This window comes from Argentina silus (genome assembly GCF_951799395.1).
Source record: "Argentina silus genome assembly, chromosome: Y".
In the NCBI taxonomy this organism is placed as follows: Eukaryota; Metazoa; Chordata; class Actinopteri; order Argentiniformes; family Argentinidae; genus Argentina; species Argentina silus.
In genome coordinates, this window is record NC_139654.1 from 17,993,894 (window position 1) to 18,017,548 (window position 23,655).

Consider the following 23,655-nt stretch of genomic DNA (forward strand, 5'->3'; position numbering starts at 1 on the left):
TGAATCTTGAATGCAGCAGCCGCACTACTCGGTCACGGCTTTTCACTGTCCTGGCACCCCGCTGGTGGAATGAGCTTTCCACTGCTGTCATGACTGCAGAGTCACTACCAATCTTCTGCCGTAAATTGAAGACCCATCTCTTCAGGCTACATCTTAACGGTCCCTCCGAAAGACCTCTTCATCCCCACTACCTCACTGTACAAGTTTCTCTCCTGTAAATAAATGAAAAGAAAAAAAGAAAAAAAAAAGAAATTATGCCCCTGGTCCAAAGCATTATTTTTATTTTTTTATCTTATGGCTGCGACGGTGTGTTGGTGCGCACTTCTTTGTTTGTTTTTAGTCTTTAGTTCCGTTAATTGTGATTCCACTCTGATTATTTTCACGAGGGACGAGACACTTAACGTCAGGGACTCAACACCATCTGATTTATGTCCCAACTTTCTCGCCTCATCTGTGGATTTACTGGATATTCTGGCCCTTGGCCAAGAAGTGAGGCGGAGACGGAGAGGTAAGCGCACCAGGGCTCTGCGCTTTAGGGAGAGAGGATTACGCTCGCCTCTAACGGGAATACTCCTCTCAAATGTCTGCTCACTGTGCAACAAAATGGACGAATTGCGTCTTCTTATCAGGACAAATAGAGACTTTTCTCTGTCTTCTGTTTTGTGTTTCACGGAATCATGGCTGATTGAATCGACACCGTTTTACTCTCCACGTGAATTCACTTCTTTTATATTGGCTGGCATTTACATTCCTCCGCAAGCTGATGTGAAAGTGGCTCAACGTCAACTCGCTGACCAAATATTAGGAGTGCAAAGAAGGAGAGAGAACACATATTCCCCAGTTATTGTCATTGGGGACTTTAACAAGGGAAACTTAACTCACAAACTCCCTAAATATAAGCAGTTAATCAAATGCCCGACCAGGGATGAGAAGATTTTGGATCATTGTTACAGCACCATCAGCAGAGCTTATCACGCAGTTCCCTGCACGGCTTTGGGACTATCTGACCATGTTCTTATTCATCTGATCCCGGCATGCAGGCAGAAACTAAAACTTTCGAAACCTGCTGTGCGGAGATCTAAGAATTGGAGCAGCAGAGAAGCAGTGGAGGAGCTGCGTGACTGCCTAGATAACACAGAGTCTGTGACGTCATACATCAGTTTCTGTGAGGACAGATGTATTCCAACACGCACCAGGGTGAGTTACAACAATGACAAGCCCTGGTTCACAGCAACACTCAAACAGCTTCGTTTGGAGAAGGAGAGGGCTTTCAGGAGTGGAGACGACGGTACAACAATTCACAGCCAACGACTCCTCATCAGTCTGGAAAGGTCTTCGAGAGATCACAGACTGCAAAACCAAATCCCCCCACTCTATGGATGACCTCAGACTTGCAAACGACCTGAATGACTTCTACTGTAGATTTGACAGACAATGAAACAGTCCTGACTCTGACCCCCCATCACACCTCTCTCCATCCAGAAGAGAGACGTCAACAAACTGTTCAAGAGTCAGAACCCCCGCAAGGCAGCTGGACCAGACGCTGTCTCCCCCTCCACACTGAAGCACTGTGCAGACCAGCTGTCTCCAATGTTTACGGACATCTTTAACACCTCACTGGTCGAATGCATGGTACCTGCCTGCTTCAAAACATCCACCATCATCCCAGTTCCCAAAAAGCAGAGGATCACAGGCCTTAATGACAACAGACCAGTCGCCCTGACCTCTGTGGTAATGAAGACCTTTGAGCTCCTCGTGCTCACCCACCTCAAGGCCATCACCAACCCCCTCCTCGACCCACTGCAGTTTGCCTACAGAGCCGACAGGTCTGTAGATGACGCAGTTAACATGGCACTTCATCCCCCAGCACCTAGACTCCCTCGGCACCTACGCCAGGATCCTGTTTGTGGACTTCATCTCCGCATTCAACACCATCGCCCCAGCTCTCCTCCAGGACAAGCTATCCCAGCTGAGCGTGCCTGATCCCACCTGCAGGTGGATCACTGACTTCCTGACAGACAGGAAGCAGCACGCGCGGCTGGGCAAGCTTGTCTCTGAGCCCCGGACCATCAGCACTGGAGCCCCACAAGGCTGTGTGCTCTCTCCTCTACTCTTCTCCCTCTACACCAACAGCTGCACCTCTAGCCACCCTTCTGTCAAACTCCTGAAGTTCGCAGATGACACAACCCTCATTGGATTAATTTCCAATGGGGATGAGTCCGTCTACAGAGAGGAAGTTGACAGCATAGCTTCCTGGTGCAGCCAGAACAACTTGGAGCTGAACGACCTAAAAACTGTAGAGATGGTAGTTGACTTCAGGAGAAGCCCAGCCCCAACCGCCCCCCTCATCATGTGTGACTGACCAGTTAACACTGTGGAGTCATTCAGATTCCTGGGGACAATAATTTCACAGGACCTCACCTCCACCATCAAGAAGGCCCAGCAGAAGATGTTCTTCCATTCCGAAATTCAACATACCGCAGAAAGTGACGGTCGAGTTCTACACGGCCATCATTGAGTCCATCCTCAGCTCATCGATCACCATCTGGTTCGCTGCCTCCACTGCCAAGGACAAAGGCAGACTGCAGCGGACCATTCGGTCAGCCGAGAAGGTCATCGGCTGAAAATGTAAAATTATTCTAATTTATAGTCTACATGCCGCATACCCATTTCATAGCCTACAAAATGTATTGTTTTATTGTTCTATTTCGTAAATTTGTTATTGCTATTTTGTTAATATTTTGCTATTTTGTAAATTCTAGTCAATATTTGCGATTGTTTTTTATGTCCCATACATCAACCTCACCAAGTCAATTTCCTGTATGTGCAAATATACTTGGCCAAATAAAATAATTCTGATTCTGATGATTCTGATTCCCTAGTCCTAGCATAGATTACTTTTTCTTTTGATGACTGATGGATAGATGATTCACTTACTAAGACAAATGTATTTGTTGTAAGTCGCTTTGGATAAAGGTGTCTGCTAAATGCCATGAATGTATGATTCATTAAATGAGATTAAGAATAGGAGGGATGAATGATTTCACCTCAGAGGGGGGTAACCGAGGGAAGACAGGGCAGACTGCAATTGGTGGATGCTGTAAATCTGCAACTCAGCAGAGATCACATTTGAGGGTATACTTAAAGGTCAACTAGAGCTTAATGTGCCCTGCTAGATGTTATAGATGGCACCGCTACAAGAAACTCCCATCTAACTACCTGCTCTCTCTCAATGCCCTTTTGACCGCCGTGATGGACGTAACTGAACAGGCCCTTCATATCCTTGAAATATCCTTGCCAAATGTGGGTAAATTTAGGCAGTGGCAGGTAAATCTATAATGTGGCGTCACATAATATAATAATAATAATAATAATAATAAAGTGCATTCAGAAAGTATTCAGACCCCTTCACGCTTTCCACATTTTGTTATGTTACAGCCTTATTCTAAAATTCATTTTTTTCCCTCATCAATCTACACACAATACCCCATTATGACAAAGCCAAAACAGGTTTTTAGAAATGTTTGCTAATTTATTAAAAATAACAGAAAAAACAAAATCACCTTTACATAAGTATTCAGACCCTTTACTCAGTACTTTGTTGAAGCACCTTTGGCAGCAATTACAGCCTCAAGTCTTCTTGGGTATGACGCTACAAGCTTAGCACACCTGTATTTGGGGAGTTTCTCCCATTCTTCCCTGCAGATCCTCTCAAGCTCTGTCAGGTTGGATGCAAAGCTATTTTCCGGTCTCTCCAGAGATGTTCGATCGGGTACTCTACCATTTATACTGCAATTGTGTCATGTCTATTGTCTTGTGTCCCCAACAATCGTCACTGTCCAACCGTCTCACTTATATTGTACTATATATATTGTGTCACTTATTGTCTTGTCCTTACCTCATTGCACTACTGCGTATTTGTATTATTTGTATTTTGTATGCTGCATTGCCAAGGAACCGAGCCCAAGAATTTTACTCCCTGCACTTGTGTATGAGACGTAACAAATAAACTTGAAACTTGGGTTCAAGTCCGGGCTCTGGCTGGGCCACTCAAGGACATTCAGAGACTTGTCCCGAAGCCACTCCTGCGTTTTCTTGGCTGTGTGCTTGGGGTCATTGTCCTGTTGGAAGGTGAACCTTAGCCCCAGTCTGGGGTCCTGAGCACTCCTGAGCACAGGTTTTCCTCAAGGATCTCTCTGTACTTTGCTCCGTTCATCATTCCCTCAATCCTGACTCGTCTCCCAGTCCCTACCGCTGAAAAACATTCCCACAGCATAATGCTGCCACCACCATGCTTCACCATAGGGATCGTATTGGCCAGGTGATGAGCGGTGCCTGGTTTCCTCCAGACGTGACGCTTAGCATTCAGGCCAAAGAGTTCAATCTTGGTTTCATCAGACCAGAAAATCTTGTTTCTCATGGTTTGAGAGTCCTTTAGGTGCCTTTTGGCAAACTCCAAGCGGGCTGTCATGTGATCTTTACTGAGGAGTGGCTTCCGTCTGGCCACTCTACCATAAAGGCCTGATTGGTGGAGTGCTGCAGAGATGGTTGTCCTTCTGGAAGGTTCTTTCATCTCCACAGAGGAGCTCTGTCAGAGTGGCCATTGGGTTCTTGGTCACCTCCTTGACGATGGCCCTTCTCCCCCTATTGCTCAGTTTGGCCGGGCAGCCAGCTCTAGGAAGAGTCTTGGTGGTTCCAAACTTCTTCCATTTAAGAATGATGGAGGCTACTGTGTTCTTGGGGACCTTCAATACTGCAGAAATTGTGTAAAAAACTGCAAGATCTGTGCCTCGTCACAATCCTGTCTCGAAGGTCTACGGACAATTCCTTCGACCTCATGGCCTGGTTTTTGCTCTGACATGCACTGTTCAACTATGGGACCTTATATAGACAGTTGTGTGCCTTTCTAAATCATGTCCAATCAATTGAATTTACCACAGGTGGACTCCAATCAAGTCGTAGAAACATCTCAAGGATGATCAATGGAAACAGGATGCACCTGAGCTCAATTTCGAGTGTCATAGCAACGAGTCTGAATACTTATGTAAATGTGGTATTTCAGTTTTTTATTTTTAATAAATTAGCAAACATTTCTAAAGACCTGTTTTCGCTTTGTCATTATGGGGTATTGTGTGTAGATTGATGAGGAAAGAAATTAATTTACTGAATACTTTCCAAATGCACTGTATCTGTGTCCAAAGTGAGACATTTTTCAGTATATATGGTTCCAGCAGGAAACAAACCCACAACCTAAGCGTTGTTAGTGCCATGCTCTACCAACTGAGCCACAGAGGACCACATTGCTGGAGTGAAAAGACGACAACTTTAACAAAAGAAGATGATGAAGTACCACAAACAGGCAAATAAAACAAAAAAGTGTTGAAAGTGGCACACTGATGAGGGGGAGACGCGTGAATGCCTTGTGTTTGAGGTAAAAGAGGGCCTTATGTTCTGTCGCCTTTACACTCGAGATAAAGCATAGAATAACTTGTTTGTACTGGGCACAAAAAAACTCAAACTGGAGGCGGTAAAAGAGCACAAGTCTTCAAAGTAAGTCTCACATTCAATGCAGCACAATTAAAAACGCGAACACAGATCCTCAAGAGGAGAGTCTTGCCATGAAGGCAATAACGCAATAACGTCAATGAAGTCACAGCAGTTCGAGAGAATGAAGCTGCTCTTCAGAAATGTCCATGCCATTGGCAAGAAAGGAAGACTGTTCTCAGACTATATGTGGATGTGCGAGTAAGTAATCAAACATGTATTTATGACAGTTTATAAAACGTTGTTACATGATATTAAAATGTGCTCGACTAACTTGTTAACAGTCAGTGCCAGTGTGGCTTGCTAGGCAGTTTTATAGCTCAGCAGTGACAGACAGTAAAGCGGGCAAGGCAGCCAAAAATTGCTTTGCTGCCTCTTTATGACCTAGTGTAATTGAGGTGGAGCTGGTTAGTTTCATCATCACGTTTAAAAAAACGTGATATCGCTAGCTCATTTACCTGAGACCCGATCATTTCATGCTTTTCACTCGCACTAACCACTACGTTATTTTCCCATCAAAAGTCACAAGAATTGCTTGTTTAACAGGTGATACATTTTCTCTGGGTCACAACATTTTAGGCAACACCCCCTTGGGAAATATACTTCCTACGTCCCTGGACAAATAGCCAAAATTCAGGGTGATCAGATCAGATTGACATACTGACAAACATATGCAATGCTCTCATGATCAGAGATTTGTTTCATTCTCATCATTGCAGATGGCATGTAAACATTTGTTTTGATTGATTCATGAAAGTTCTCATTTTAATGATGTGAAATACGTTCAGTGCCAGAACAGAAAATGAATGACACGAACTGTGCTCTTTGCTTTGTGAGTGCGCTGTGTCCATATACAGTAGCCTACTGCTGAAATGCACGGTGTCAACTGAGAAACATTATAACCAAATTGAAACAACAACTCATGAGCTACTCTCAAATAAATGATCTGAACACACTATAACACATTGTAAACATATCCATCATGCTCAACGATGCCAAAAAAAAACTTTTTGCGAGCCTTCGCGACATCGTCACACTGGCAGCTCGGCTCTAAACTTCTGCCAACTGTAGAGCAGGTATGCTTATAATATACCTTAATCTAAGCCTAAAATATAACAATTACAGGAGAAGATAAATTCAATCATTGAGGAAATAGAAAAAGTTCATTTAGCCAGCATAGTGCTTTGTTTATTTCTCTGAAAAATGAAAACAAACTAAACGTTTGTATACACCTTATTCTATACAATGTTATATAGACCTGGACCCATGCTGAAGAGAGCATTGGCAGACCCAAAGACTTTTGAGGGTGTCAGTCTGATGAACACTGACAACAGTGCCCTGGCCCATGTAAATGCAGCAAAGGACCGACTGATTGAACAGCTATCCCAAAGCATGGACAACAGATTTGAGAATGTGAGCACTTCCAAAATTGGCCAGATGCAGAAAACAGTGCAGGTTAGCATCTTACAGACAAAACACATTTGCCATAACATTTTACGTTTACTCAATCTTAATTGCAGTATATTTATTTATTAAACATATTTCATGTGTTTTCAGAGGTTCCTCTGGGGTTAAGGTGGAACAGATCCAGGACCAGTGGACCATCCTGAAGTCAAGGCTCTACCAGGACCCAAATACCCTGGACAAGGTCTCCTGGCTCAAGGTCAACAGGATCCTAAAGCACCAGTGCCCTGACCTCCTCCATCTGGTGGAACTGATCCTAGCCATCCCAGCCTCCACAGCAGTCTGTGAGGGGGGGGTTCAACACAATGACGCAGGTCAAAAGTGACTGGAGGTCAAGCCTGAAAAGCTAGACTCTCTCAGACCTGCTAACAGTCCAGCTGTCCTCTCCCTCCATCAAGGAGTTTAACCCTAGCCCAGCCATAGAGATGTGGCATCTCGACAGCCTTCGGTCTAGGAGGCCAGACTTCATGGAGAGCAGAGGAGCAAGGGAGAGTAGCAGTGAAGAAGAGGAATCTGCATATGCATATATGTATATTTCAATAAGTTCAAGAAACATTTAAGCATGGTCCCTCTTGTTTTATTGCTGAATGATTTTATTGAATAAATGTCTTGTTTTAACAAGTTGAAGAAGCATACAAGCATGCTCATGTGTTTTCTGTGACTGCCTTTATTTTGCGGACAAAAAAATGTTGGTATGAAGTCCAAGTGGCTGGTACATTTTTGCACCCACCTGCCACAGTGGCTGGTGGCCCAAAAGGTTAATTTCATGCGCTGGTGCAAGGTGTCACCGAGGGCGAGTCTAGTATGGCCTTTCCCCGGCCTGAGCATCACTCCCAGAGTTACCCAGGTTACAACAGGTTGGGCCTGAAGGCTGAGAGGGGTCCTGATACGGAGGAGAAGCAGGGAGTTGAGGCGGCAGGGGACTCCATCGCTAGAGAAGGCACCCCCAAGGAATCACCAAGCCCTGAGAAAGGCCGTGATGTCATTCTCATACCACCACTGATGGAGATGGAGACACGGACCGGGCCTATTAATCCAGTACAAACGGTTAAGAAAAGGAGGGCACCAACAAAAAGGGTGGAAAGGCCCTTTGGTACCCAGGAGATGGCGCCAAAGGCTACGGAGGATAAGGCTACGGGTACCGCTACGATAAGCATTAAGCGTGAGTTGAGGCCACGACGACACAGTGGACTAGTCTATGCAACTGATTCTGAAACTGAGTCGGCCGAGTCCGAGTCTGACTCTGAGACTACCTACTATCGGCCAAAGGCTATGCTAAACAGGCGTATGGGTCTCAACAGGCGTATGGATGTGGTGGCCTCCCAAGGGCACGGGACGAGCCCCTGAGAACAAGGCGAAGTGCAAAGCTCCCGGGAGACCCACAGGAGGCCAGGGGGCGCAAGAGAAGAAGGTGGTTACACCACCGCCCCCACCAACATCACAGGTCCTGTTGGAACTAGAGGATGTCTCTTCCTCGGAGCTATCAGAGGAGCTTTCAACCAACAACTCCATGAAGACAGGAAGAGGACGGGCCAATTGAGGACATACAGCTACCTCCCGGCTGGGTGATATTGGACGAGGTGACCGCACCTCCCTACTCACCTATCTCCTCATATTCGCCTCTCGCCCCTCTCATCTCGCCTGTCTCCCCCGATTCGCCTCTCACAACCACAGACGTCATTCAGGAGCCGGTGACTGATCCGATCCTGCTCAACCAGATGTGGGAGGATACGACTGAGGATGATCCTAAAATAGTAATTATAATACCAGAGAATGACCAAATGCCAACCCTCACTCTAGAGACAGAGACCTCACAGGAGACCATACAGCAGAGTCCTCCACCAGAAATGTCTTGCGAGGTCGACTTCACAGATCTGCTCTACGAGTTGTTCCTGCCACAGCTGGAGATACCAACCCTGGTGCTGGAAGAGGGGACGGAGCCATTCATCAGCTCCACCTTCCAGGATCAGTAAATGATAAATTAATTCAGATATGTGTAACTGCATAATTGCTTATAGATGATAAGTTGATTCAAACATATGTAACTGCCTAACTGCATAGGAGTAACTAGAATGTGAGTGTATGACCCCGTGTCACCATATCTGCTTAGGCCTCATTGTAATGATGGCCCGCTATCAAAGAAAGTGCTAAGAATATGAGAATTCCCATGTTTGATTGTGTAATCTTACTCAGAAATGATCACTGAAGTAAGGTACTATATTACTGAAAGTTGTTATCGAAGGTACAAAGTTTAATCACTGCAAGAAAGGGGATATAGTGTAAGGCCCGCCGGGAGAGGCAGGTCAGGTGGTGGAAAATCCCCAACAGAAAAGTACCACGGTGTCCAAAATCAAGTATGAACATGTTAAGAATGGTTAAGACTAACAGTATGAAGAATAGAGTGATTTACTGGTTTTGGATCCTTTAAAATGCTTGATTATGATGTGATAAGGCCTGAAAGTCCCTTTTTGGGACAGAGAAACTTCCCAAAAAGCACTTCCCTAATTTTGGTGTTGCTGAAATCTGGAGTTACTGCAATCTGGTGTTACTGCAATTCCCTCTCCCTCTTTCTCACTCTCTGCAAACACTTTGCAGGCCCGCTCTGCAGACACTTTGCACACTCTCTGCAAACATAGACGCACACAAGGTAGAGAAGAGCTGTTCAGATTAGACACACACCGTTCAGACATAGACACACACACAAGGTAGGGAGGTACTTTTGGCAAGGGTATAAAACGAGCTCCCCGGAGCATTTCGCTGGTCATTCCCCGCTGCGGAGCGTAAAAACCTGAAGCATCGGAGCAGGAGAGAGTGTGTTGGATACCAAGCCCGGAGCTCATACTCTGATCAAATTCTGACTCACGGATTGCAACCGCTGAACAGCTATTGAGGACAAGTTTCTTGACAATACTTGGACATATTTCTGTAGGATATTGCAAGTTACAAGACTACACTCTGAAAACTCCACCTCTGAACTGTACCTCTCTCAGCACTAGGCATCACCTTAGCTGTTGAGGCTGTGGTAGTGAGTAAGACTGGGGTCTATTATTATAGATTTTCACCGGTTTCACAGAAGACACTTGGACACATTTCTATTGGATTTCACAAGTTCCTGGACCACACTTAGACATATTATTATAGGTTTTAACCGGTTTTACGGAAGATACTTGGACACAGGTTTCCCCAGGATCAATCAAAGAAGCCAATTTTAGTAGATTCTCCAGGTCCTACAGGTCAGGGGCAAAGCTGAGACCCTCTGTGGGGAATCAGAGTCCCTTGGCTGGGTAGAGGGAACTCAATCTCTCTACTACAGCTACGGCGGAAAGAGGAACCGGGTTCGCTCGACGGAGCGGAACCGGGTTTCGCTCGACGGAGCGGAACTGGGGCCTCTCTAAATTTCACTGATAAGTAGCAGAACAGGCAGAGTAGGGTCAGAGGTATGGTTTTTATTATTTTTATGATTTTATATTATAACATATTAACATTCTAGAACACTGTCTGTAACCCACTTTTATGATATCTTAGCTATGCTGTAATGCTTTGAACCATTATTAAAGATCATATCCTGCATTTAAAGCAACAGATTTCTGAAATTTAATGTTTTATTATTTTTATTCTTATTATACCATTCGTTATAAGTCTTATACCTCCTCCTGGCAATGTGAAATGTTATAGATTACTGTGCATATTTCATGATAGGATCTGAACGGTTATATCTAGCCCATTATTACCTCCTTTGGGTATATTGAACATACCGATAAATCTTTTATCCGCAACCACACCAACTTGCACTCACATAAGGTTAGAGCAGTCGTTAACCATAGAGATTGCCCACTTCTGCGTACGGTTTTTTAGGGGTGAGTTTTCAGTACAACTGAAGTGGGTGAAGGAAGTCAATGGGGGAACTATGGGATTCTTAGACTGTTAACAGCGGAGTGAATCTAACCGACACCAACCTACACAGGACCTTATTGGCGGCTTAAAGGGTAGAGACCCTGCAGGCTGAGGTCCATACCTGTTACCAGAGGGTTGGTTCCGGAGTCCTGGATAGGGCTTTTAATTATTTTGAATTGCCGGGAGACAAAGGCCACACTGACCTAAAGGGACCCCTTTGTTATTGAACTGTACACGTGTTGCTGTCCCTAAGAAAAATTCAGTATAAAAGGGCTGCTCGAAAACACCTTATCTGAGAGAGTTTGAGACAGAGAGAGATTGTGCACTCTGCCAGAGGGACAGGTTGTTTTTGACTCTCTCCTGCAGATCTGTAATAAATGGTAAACCTTGGTTGGACTCTGATATCAAACATGTCTTCTTTTATTTAAAGTATTAAAGTTGGGGCCAAGGAATTTCCTTGCACCCTAACAGAACTGCACATTGATAAAAAAACAATTTGTATTCATTTACATGTGATGTATGTTGGTGCACCTTCCCTGTACTTGGATTAAGAATGTGAAGAGAACTCACCCTCCTGTACCGGTGCCCTTTGGTGATGTGTCTGTCCCGTTGATCAGGGGCTCTGTGCCCGTCCTGTCAGTGGACCCCTCCCCCCAAGCCTCTCCAGTCAAGCGGAGCAGAGCCCTCACCCTCTGGGACTTCACATCCAGGATGGTGTCTGTGTAGCCTACCTCCTGCAGGTACCTGAAACATGAGACAGGGGGAGTTGCTTAGTTATAAGTCATAGTTTATCTAATGTTGGCTCTGACCTTGAACAGATTATGTTTAATACATTATTGAAGAAACTCTGTTTATGGAAATAAACTAATGGATGTGTGATTTTTGAAAAAACCTCAGAGCATGAAAGGTAAAAAGTCAGTGAACTCAGTCCTCTTCAATAGTAAGAAACCACTGTCTTTGTGATAACACGTGTATGACTTAAAATATTCAATTAAATAACCTCCAACATAATGCCTCTACAAAACACAGAGGGGTGGTATAAAGTATATCAGTTTAGGAGGTTGATTTAGTTACATGCAAGCAGGGCATCCAATTAACTTTTCCATGCATCAGCCAAGGTGTCTGGTGGATGAGAAAATTCACCAGCCACTCTTGATTTTTTAGCAGCTACATTTTTTTTTAACTAACATTAAGGCAAAGATCACCAAAGAACACATTAGCATGACTCCTGACGCATTCACAATTACTCCCTGCACAGAACGATCCTCCTGTAGTAGGCTTTAAAGCTTCGAGCATATCCCTGTCAAAATACAGCAAAATATTTTCCCCTGCATGTTTTCTCTCACACGGTTGCATGTAAGTTGTTATCTCGTGCTGTCGCGTGGAGTTGAATTTTACTGTTATGCTTTATTTTAGGTTGTAACCAGAAACATTGTAAAAAAAGCTCATAGGCTCTGGGGTTTGTTTGAAAGTCAGGAGAAGCGTGAGTGAGATGCGCAGCAGTTACAGTCAGCTGGAGGAGGCAGGAGCAGCAGGAGTGTTGTCACAAATGTTGAATCAACAGTGACCATAATTGCGGATCGCACCAGTTTAATTTTTAAATTGAAGCATCGTATTCGTGAACCTTTGTTGGCTACCCGTCAAAGTGTCAGGTAAGATTTACAGATGTACCCGCCAATGCCGAAATCTACCGGCGGGTGTACATTTTTTGACCTGAATGCAAGGATTGAATCCAAAGCATCTTTAATCCATAGAGGAGTTAGGTAACAACACTTCACTGATACATAATCTACAGTGCCTATAGAAAGTCATCATACCCTGTGAAATCTTTACCTTTTGTCACATTACACCCTGGACATTAAAATAAATGAAATCTAACTTTTTTGAGCTGTATGTACACATTATAACCCTCATCATCAAAGTGAAAATAAACATTTTAAAAATTCTGGACAATTATTAAAAATTAATTTGTGAAATACCTGATCAGCCCCTTAGAGTATACCATTATAAACTTGCTCAGGTGCAACCAATCAACTTCCAGATCAAACACCAGGCTAATTGCCCCCCACCTGACATCAATTGTAGTGGTTTTGATTACTTCAGAATAAAACTAGCTGTTTCTTGAGGATTCCACTACTAGAAGTGCATGGTTCTGCAAAGAATTCACCATGGTTGGAAAAGTACTTTTAAAAGGCCTCCGGGATAAAGTTGTAGGAAGGCACAAGTTAGGTGAAGGCTACAAAAAGATTTCGAAGGCTTTAGCTATCCCTCTGAGTACCGTTCAGAGCATCATTAAGAAGTGGAAGGCGTATGGCACCACCAACCTAGATCAGATGCCTAGATCAGGCCGTCCGTCCAAACTGGATGACTGGAGCCAGGAGGACATTGATCAGAGAAGCTACCAAGAGGCCAAAGGCAACTTTGAAGGACTTACAAGTCTTTATGGCTGGGACTGGTCTGTCTGTGCATGTGACAACAATCTCACAAGCTTTACACAAAGCTGGCCTGTATGGCAGGGTAGCAAGAAAGAAGCCTTTTCTGAAAAAGTGCCACAGTCAGTCTCGTTTGTGCTATGCAAAAACACACCAGGAAGATTCTGTTGCCATGTGGTAAAAGGTTTTATGGTCAGACGAGACTAAGATTGAACTTTTTGGACTGAACTCCAAGCGCTATGTTTGGCGAAAACCAAACACAGCACACCACCCAAAACACACCATACCTACTGTGAAGCATGGTGATGGCAACATTATGTTGTGGGGATGTTTCTCTTCAGCGGGGACTGGGCAATTGGTCAGGATTGAAGGGAAAATGGATGCTGCCAAGTACACCCAAATTCTTGAGGACAACCTGCGTCCCTCTGCTAGACAGCTGAAGATGGGCAGGTCATTCACCTTCCAACACGACAACGATCCTAAACGTACCGCCAAAAGAACAACGCAGTGGCTTAAGGATAGAAAGGTGAATGTCCTTGAGTGGCCAAGTCAGAGCCCTGACTTAAATCCGATCTGTGGACGGACTTGAAGAGAGCAGTCCATCGACGCTCACCACGGAATTTGACTGAACTCGAACAATTCTGCAAGGAAGAATGGGCAAATATTCTCTGTAATTGCAGCAAAAGGTGGCTCTACAAAGTATTAAATTCAGGGGACTGATGACTTTTCCAACCCTGTTATTCTTGTTTTTCTAATTTTTATATTTTTATTGTTTTTATAAATTTTCAGAACTGTCGCCTTTTTTTTCATTAGTTTGATGTTGTATTTTTTTTTTAATGGGTTTTGATTTCAGGCTGTACGACAAATATAGTAACTATTTCAAAGAGGTATGATGACTTTCTATAGGCACTGTATAAACTCAGATATTAGCTCTGTTAAAATATGGTGATAGACCAGCAGTAGTCCTCATTCTGCATTCAATATGGTGTCCTCTCTGATCAATGTCAGCTCTGTTGAGGCCAGTGTGCTCAGCCATCCTATATTACACTTACCCTGCAGTGACATCCACAGCTGAAATTTTAATTGGTTTGAACAGGACATGGACAGCAACAGGTTTAGCACATTGATCTGTCACTGACACACACTCGGGCTACAGGTGACGCGTGAGGCTCCCTGATGGTGTCCATGTCACAGGCTGGGGCTCTCTCATTGACACTGCCTGGAGTGTGATCACACAACAATAAGTAGAGCACAGAGGACATGGTGTATGGATAATGACCATTGTTGACCAAGTGAGGGAGCTATTCCCCATTTTCCTGCCAAAGCATGGTACAGGAGTAATATTCCACCAGCCATGTCTGGCACCTCTGGGACAAAGAGTCCGACTCTGAGACTGACACTGCCAACTATCTTTGAGAAGCCAAGTGTTTGACGATAGCCAGAGGGTTGTGGTGCTACAGAGTACAGCCAAAGATCACCCATTGTTGGAATCTATAAACATTCTCTCTTGTAGTAGAATTAGACATGTGTTATGATGAATTTTAGCTGGGGTACAAACTACGTAAGACTCTGTTGTAATGACAACCAGATGTGGAACATAGCCTGGGCCCCTCTACCTCCAGACTTGCTGGCGCCATGCCACATATGAGATGGGGGAGGCTTCCAGAGACTTGTTTGTCTCCCTGTATAAATAATGAGAAACCCCCATTTCGGTACTCTCTTGTGGACTGTGCATTTACCATGTATCTTCCATTGTGGTGGAATCTTCCAAATCGATTTGATTCGGCGTATCCACTTTATTTACATCACCGGTGACTGCATTCTTCAACATCTGAAAATCATCATTACAACATGTGTCTCTACTCACTGTCTGAGGAGCTGGCGGCCTTGCTTCCAGGACAGCTGATTGTTCAGTGACCCAGGGGCCTCGTTCTCATTCGCTTCATCTGGGGGAGAGGAGCAAGAAACTAATCACAACACGAACTCTACTCCACAAACACACAGCCAGGCACATACAGTGGGGGAAATAATTATTTGATCCCCTGCTGATTTTGTTAGTTTGCCCGATTACAAAGAAATGAGCGGTCTATAATTTTTATGGTACTTCTATTTGAACAAATAGAGACAGAATATCAACAAAGAAGTCCAGAAAAAACACATGATATAAAGTTATAAATTCATTTGCATTTGATCGAAGGAAATAAGTATTTGATCCCCAAGCAAAACATGACTTAGTACTTGGTGGAGAAACCCTTGCTGGCAAGCACAGAAGTCAGACGTTTCTTATAGTTGGTCACCAGGTTTGCACACATCTCAGGAGGGATTTTGGTCCACTCCTCTTTACAGATCCTCTCCAAATCCTGAAGGTTTCAAGGCTTTTGCTTGGCAACTCGAAGCTTCAGCTCCCTCCACAAATTTTCTATAGGATTAAGGTCTGGAGACTAGCTAGGCCACTCCATGACCTTAGTGTGCTTCTTCTTGAGCCACTCCTTTGTTGCCTTGGCTGTATGTTTTGGGTCATTGTCATGCTGGAAGACCCATCCACGACCCATCCTCAGTGCTCTGGCTGAGGGAAGGAGGTTCTCGTCCAAGATCTTATGGTACATGGCCCCGTCCATTGGCCCCTCAATGCAGTGAAGTCGTCCTGTACCCTTAGCAGAGAAACAACCCCAAAGCATAATGTTTCCAACTCCGTGTTTGACGGTGGGGATAGTGTTCTTGGGATTGTAACATTCAGCATTTCTCTCCCTCCAAACACGAAGAGTCGAATTTATGCCAAAGAGTTCAATTTTGGTCTCATCTGACCACATCACCTTCTCCCAAGCCTTCTCTGAATCATTTAGGTGTTCATTGGCAAACTTCAGATGGGCCTGTACATGTGCCTTCTTGAGCAGGGGGACCTTGCGGGCACTGCAGGATTTCAATCTGTTACAGTGTAGTGTGTTACCAATGGTTTTCTTGGTGACTGTGGTCCCAGCTGCCTTGAGATCATTACCAAGCTCCTCCCGTGTAGTTCTGGGCTGATCCCTCACCCTTCTCATGATCATCCTTACCCCACGAGGCGAGATCTTGCATGGAGCTCCAGGCCGAGGGCGATTGATGGTTATTTTGTATTTCTTCCATTTTCTAATAATTGCACCAACAGTTGTCTCCTTCTCACCAAGCTTCTTGCTGATGGTCTTGTAGCCCATTCCAGCCTTGTGCAGGTCTACAACTCTTACCCTGATGTCCTTTGAATGTTCTTTGGTCTTGCCCATGGTGGTGGAGAGGTTGGAATGGAAGAGATTGATTCTATTGACAGGTGTCTTTTATACCCATAACAAGCAGAGATTAGGAGTACTTTTCCTAAAGTGACAGGACTAATCTGTGTGCCTCATGGGCATATAACCGGTCTGTATGAGCCAGAATTCTTGCTGATTTGTAGGGGATCAAATACTTATTTCCTTCGATCAAATGCAAATTAATTTATAACTTTATATAATGTGTTTTTTCTGGACTTCTTTGTTGATATTCTGTCTCTATTTGTTAAACTAAAAGTACCATAAAAATTATAGACCGCTCATTTCTTTGTAATCGGGCAAACTAACAAAATCAGCAGGGGATCAAATAATTATTTCCCACACTGTAAATCAGTTCCCACTCTGTAAATAAACCATCACATTCCTCTACATGAGGAGGCATCACAGCAACAACATGCATACAATATTTGGATTACATTCAGAAAAAAATAAATAAAAAGCTTTTTATCCAGTCTAGAGTACATAATGAAATCAAAGGGCCAATTTTAAGAGAGACGTAAGCCTCTCCACTATCGCTCCTTATTCTAAGAGACCGTTTGCTCCATTGCTCCTTATACTGGGTCATTGAAGCAATGCTGCCATGGAAATATTGACATTCAATACAGTCCAGAGACATGATTAACTTTTAAACTAGTGTAACCACACTTGTAACAATATCACAGTAGAAAACATATTAAAAGTACTTTTCAATCAATCAAAGAGAAACATATGAACTGGGTGATACCTGGTACCAGGGTTTCATAAACCTATTAAAAGTGCTCTTTATAACCTTAAACGGAGATCCGCTTTATATCCAGATAAACGATTAAATAAACAAATAAAAATGAGTGTAACAAAACCAGAGCTTAGCAATCCTGCCTTGAGCAAAATCCATTCCTTCCCTTTTCCCTGTGTGCGACGGAGGCTGTCCAGAGAGGCGCGAATCCAGAGTGGTATATTAGAAGTGGCGCCAATGAAATTACTGAAGGCTTCAAATCGTTAAAAAAAATCCTTCCTGATTTACTCAATATTGATTTTTTTATTGGACTAAGATGCTGCATAAGTAATGGGACAGTGAAACATGTTTTTTTTCTTTTGGCTTTGAAATCAAACAAGTGAAGTATCACATAGGTTTAGTCAGGCATGGCAAGGAGGACGCAGCTGGCCGTCAGGTTCGCACTTATGCAGATAGTGTCACATGTTCATGGGACAGGCTATAAGAGCCAGTCATGTTTAGACTCCACCATAGCTGAGCAGTCGTTCATGCTTGCTCGTCCGTTTGAGCATACTCTTACCCACACCTGGTTGGGGTTCTTGTTAGCTTGTTAAGTAACTTCGTCATACACTTGAGAGTAAGCTATCCAACTTGGCTGCATTTTCGTCCTACACTTTGTTTTTTGCTAACCGGGTGATCATATTAGGATTAACCATTTGCAAGATTTCTGCTATTAGTTTTGCCTTTGCTCTACGAGTGTTTTACTGCAAGCTTGATTGCTTCTACAGATGACGAGTGTTTCCTTGTGGATCATTGTTGCTTTACGTGTGTGAGAACTGTTGTGGCCTCAACCATCGGATTCACCATCTTGGATTACCCACGATTTTCTTTATTGTCTTGCAGTTCCTACCTCTCGATGGAATCTTCTGTTCTATTGTTTTGATTTGGCCCACAGGTGCATTCTCAATGTTATTTTACCTGGGGTTCACGTCCCTCATGGGTTCTGTAATGGCAAAAAATATATTTGTACTATTTTGCTTAAGTCATATATGAAATGTATTGACCTCTCTGTGACCCAATGTACTTTGTTATTTTTAATTATGTGACTGAGGAAGAACCAAAACCGACTGCTCCTTCTGTTCTATCAGAGATGTTATGTGACCTTGGAACACTCCTAACTGCAGGCTGAGGTTTGAGATAGTGGCTCACAACGCCTACGCTTCTTTCCCAGCTTCTCTATCATCAAACAGGTGCAAGATATGTTTACCCCTAGACCTATGACGTACGAGCATTGGAGTAAAGGAGGGTCCTCTCCTCAGCCACAGCATCAGTATCTGAATCCACACTGTTGGTGAAGGAATGCTGATGCAGCTTTAAACAACGTTGTTTAAACGTTGTATATGCATTAAAACTCTCAACTGAGACCAAACATTGTTTATTGTTTTTCACTGAAAGATTTCCATCACAGTTCGTTCGCGATGACTCGGACACGGATATTCTTGTTCTCGTTCGAGAGGGATGGCCGACCAGAAGATAGCCTCTGCCTTCCAGCAAAGCATTCCTGCCAAGTGCCTGTGAGCCCATCCGTGAACAGGGAAGTTAAACATTGTTTTCTCAGGTTGAGTTTCTGCGTCTTTACATGTAATGTGGTGTACCAGTTGGGAAGTACGTAGCAAATAGTTATAAGAGCTTCATTATGTCTTAGCTCATGTGGTTGTGTAGTATCAGTTCAGAGTTTCAAGTTTTTTGGGGGGTTCTTTTCTAGAAGTGCATGTGGTTGGTATTCTAGCTTCAACAATATAACATGGGTTCAGTTTGCTATACAGGGCACAGTGGTAACTTCGGAGCTAACTCCACTAACTAAAGTGTTCCAGCAGAGAATTGCACGTTTAATGTTCAGCAAAGTTCAGTATTCATGGTTGCCGTGTCACGTGTAGGCTTGAGGCGCTTTATCGCTTAACTTAGTCGGCGACATTGTGTTCCCTATGCTTTTCAAGTGTGTTGCAGGTTACTACTCGGATGGCTTAAATTCCTGTACTTGCAGGAGCAGTCTGATTCAGTGCCAGGACTGAAGGCTCGGTTCAGGACGGTGTTAGGCACAGCAAGGAGGACGCAGCTGGCCGGTTCTCACTTATGCAGATCATGTCACAGGCTATAAGAGCCAGTCATGTTTAGACTCCACCATAGCTGAGCAGTCGTTCATGCAGCTTGTTCGTTTGAGCATCCCACCCGCACCCCAGCTTCCACCTGCAGGTTAGCTCTGTTGTTACCTACCTACAGGGGGTTCGAAGTTCATGGTCTCCCCGCAACATATTTTATTTGTATTATAATGTTGTTTAATTCAAGTGGGGAGAGTGGAGCCATCCTTTATGCCAAATCTAATTGTACATTTCATTAAAACACTTTACATTAACGACTTAAGTGTCCAGACTGAATTGCGGTGAGGTTAAAGTAGAGATTCTCAGTTTTTATGTTATGGTATTTGTGTACATATTGGTTTCACCATTCAGAAATTACAACACTTTTTATGCATAGTCCCGCTACCTCAGAGTACCCAATTACCCAGTAATGGGACAATTGCCTTGACAAGTGTTTCTAATAAGTCAGGTGTGTTCCGTCACATCATTTGTGCAGGCATAAAAGAGCTGTCAATTTGATTCTAGGCTTTGCATTTGCCTTTGGAGTCTGCTATTGGTGTCTCTAAACATGAGGATCAAAGTGGTGTCAATGAAAGTCAAGGAAGCCTTTATTAGGCTGACCAATCAGAAAACATCGCCAAAACCTTAAGCTTGCCAAAATCAACAGTTTGGAATATCATTAAAAAGAGAAAAAAAGCACTGGTGACCTCAGCAAACGCAAAATGGGCTGGTAGGCCCAGATATTTTAAAAAGAGGCTAGAATAACCATTTAGATCCTATGATGTAATATGCATCGTGAAATCTAACTTTTTACAATATAACAAGGAGGATAACACAAATTAGGTGTCTATTTCAATCTAAACTTCTAACAAGAACAAAACAAAAAATACTTATTTTTCTTGGGCATACCTTCCCCTGTTCTGGAAAGTATCTTCGGTGGATGTTACACCATATTTGGGCACATCTTCCCCTGTTTGGAAAGTACCCTCCAGATAAGGCCCACGTCATTCACCTCTCTCTCCCTACCAAACTTGAATACAGATCAACACTTCAACTTTAATCATAAAACAAACATCAACCATTAAACATGTTAAACACATTTCCACATTAAACATTCCGTTAGGTACATTTGAAACATTAAATGTATTAAAACATGTACTATTGGTTATATTTGAATGGTTACATTCGCTGTTACTTTATTAGCTACATTGGAATAGTTATATTTTGATGTTATATCATTATTTATTTTGTATATCCTATTGATAACACTTGATTTTACTTCAGAACATCATTACTCCACACAGGCCTGTCTAGGACCAGGCATTGCAGATAGAGGGAAGTCCATATCTTTCGACACACTGCAAGGTGCAAACCACTAGTTATGCTCAAAAAGGATGGTCACTTACAGCTTGCTAAAAAGCCTGCAGAGGTCTGGAAAAAGGTCTTGTGGACAGATAAGATTTATATTATCATGTACCAGAGTGATTGCAAGTGGAACGTTTGGAGAAAAAAGGATCTGCCCAAGTTTTACAGCATACCACCTCATCTGTGAAACCTGGTGGAGGGGGTATTAATGTTATGTATAGCTGCCACTACCACCGCCTAACTTGTCTTCATTGATGATGTAACTGCTGATGGCAGCAATATAATGTATTCTGAAGTGTACAGAAACATATTGTCTGCTCAAGTACAAGCAAATGCCTCCAAATTCATTGGATGGCGCTTCATCATACAGTATGACAATGACCCAAAACATACTTCCATTGCAACTAGGGAGTTTTTCAGGGCCAAAAAGTGTAAAGTTCTTGACTAGCCAAGTCAATCTTTAGATTTGAATCCAATTTACAGTGGGCCAGTGTTGAACACGAGCAATTCGACATCGCAGCGGGGTATACTTCAATGTCGCTGCTGCAGCAGACACAGGGTCTGTAACTATCTTGCTGTAAAATGGAATTGATAACAGTTCCCTAAAATATAACAACACTTTGAACGAACAAAATTTGGTAAATGAAGAGCATTTGAATTGTATCTCTAAAAGACTGTGTAGTGCCTAGATAAATTGTCCCGCTTTTGTTTGTTAATCGGAAACGATTTGAGCTTCTTGTAAGCAGAGCTCAAGCAAGCACACACAGACATTTAATTTCCCCTTCACCTTTCCCTACCTATTTCATAAAAATGGCCAGTAACTGGTAAATGTGCTGGTTTGTGCTGTTATTTGATTTTTTTTTTATTCAACACGTTCTTGATCACATTCCGGTTGATGGGAGAATAACATAGTGGTTAGTGCAAGTGAAAAGCATGAAATTATTGGGTCTCCGGTAAATAACAAGGCCTACAGCTGATTCACTCGAGTGCACCCGTCCGGACCCGATAAACAGCTCTGATCATGAGAGCATTGCATATATTTGTCAGTATATCAATCCCAACTCATCCAAACCTGCGCTACAATCTAGCAGGAGCCTATGCCAATGTGGCTTTTGGAGTAGCCTAACCAGTGTGATATCTACACTTCCAGAGTGCAAGTTGCTATCGGTATATTAAAGAGTGAGTTAAGACAGAGAGACTTGTCAATACTTATGTTCTCGATGACAACTGTGTCGTAACATGGCAACATACACAGGCTAACAGACAGATCACAGAACCATGACGAACATCTCTGCTGCAATAAGTGGGTCATGATGGGCAGTGAATTACAATATCGTGGGGGAAGGTGAGCAAATTTGTCATCAAATGCGGGCTAAAGTCAGTCATCTTCTGCTGTCCTATATAGTTTATCACTAAGCATCACAATCGGCTCTGCCAAATCCATGCACGCTTTACTAGAAAGGTGATATCTAATCAATGACAAATGAGGCTAAATCAGCTGGAGGTTTATGCAGTCCATCTGTCTGACAATTCATACAGTCGCCGTGCGTCCGACATTTTTAGTGATAACCAGGCACGTCGGAAGGGGGGGTGCGGCCGCAGTTCTCTAAAATATGTAACATTAAAGGCTACAGTAAAATCAATGTTTGCATGTCAATCTTCTATGAACTAACAGAATTTGTTGAATGAAAAACTTTACTGTTCTGGGTGGAGGAGTGGGATTGGATTGTGCTCATCATTCGAATTGTATACAGTGGGGGAAATAATTATTTGATCCCCTGCTGATTTTGTTAGTTTGCCCGATTACAAAGAAATGAGCGGTCTATAATTTTTATGGTACTTTTATTTTAACAAATAGAGACAGAATATCAACAAAGAAGTCCAGAAAAAACACATTATATAAAGTTATAAATTAATTTGCATTTGATCGAAGGAAATAAGTATTTGATCCCCTACAAACCAGCAAGAATTCTGGCTCATACAGACCGGTTATATGCCCATGAGGCACACAGATTAGTCCTGTCACTTTAGGAAAAGTACTCCTAATCTCTGCTTGTTATGGGTATAAAAGACACCTGTCAATAGAATCAATCTCTTCCATTCCAACCTCTCCACCACCATGGGCAAGACCAAAGAACATTCAAAGGACATCAGGGTAAGAGTTGTAGACCTGCACAAGGCTGGAATGGGCTACAAGACCATCAGCAAGAAGCTTGGTGAGAAGGAGACAACTGTTGGTGCAATTATTAGAAAATGGAAGAAATACAAAATAACCATCAATCGCCCTCGGCCTGGAGCTCCATGCAAGATCTCGCCTCGTGGGGTAAGGATGATCATGAGAAGGGTGAGGGATCAGCCCAGAACTACACGAGAGGAGCTTGGTAATGATCTCAAGGCAGCTGGGACCCACAGTCACCAAGAAAACCATTGGTAACACACTACACCGTAACGGATTGAAATCCTGCAGTGCCCGCAAGGTCCCCCTGCTCAAGAAGGCACATGTACAGGCCCATCTGAAGTTTGCCAATGAACACCTAAATGATTCAGAGAAGGCTTGGGAGAAGGTGATGTGGTCAGATGAGACCAAAATTGAACTCTTTGGCATAAATTCGACTCTTCGTGTTTGGAGGGAGAGAAATGCTGAATGCTACAATCCCAAGAACACCATCCCCACCGTCAAACACGGAGGTGGAAACATTATGCTTTGGGGTTGTTTCTCTGCTAAGGGTACAGGACGACTTCACTGCATTGAGGGGCCAATGGACGGGGCCATGTACTATAAGATCTTGGACGAGAACCTCCTTCCCTCAGCCAGAGCACTGAGG

General features: G+C 43.3%; 1 protein-coding gene across 6 annotated transcripts in view; it reads right to left on the reverse strand.

Annotated features, from left to right (window-relative positions):
* Positions 1-23,655, reverse strand: part of LOC310824276 (striatin-like) — a 113,406-nt gene that overhangs the window by 40,204 nt on the left and 49,547 nt on the right. For all 6 annotated transcript variants that reach the window (XM_083697148.1, XM_083697146.1, XM_083697144.1 and 3 more), the window contains 2 exons: positions 15,202-15,280; positions 11,473-11,646 (listed from right to left, as the gene is read on the reverse strand). In XM_083697148.1, the coding sequence (XP_083553274.1) occupies positions 11,473-11,646; positions 15,202-15,280 (253 nt within the window). The remainder of the gene's footprint in view (positions 1-11,472; positions 11,647-15,201; positions 15,281-23,655) is intronic.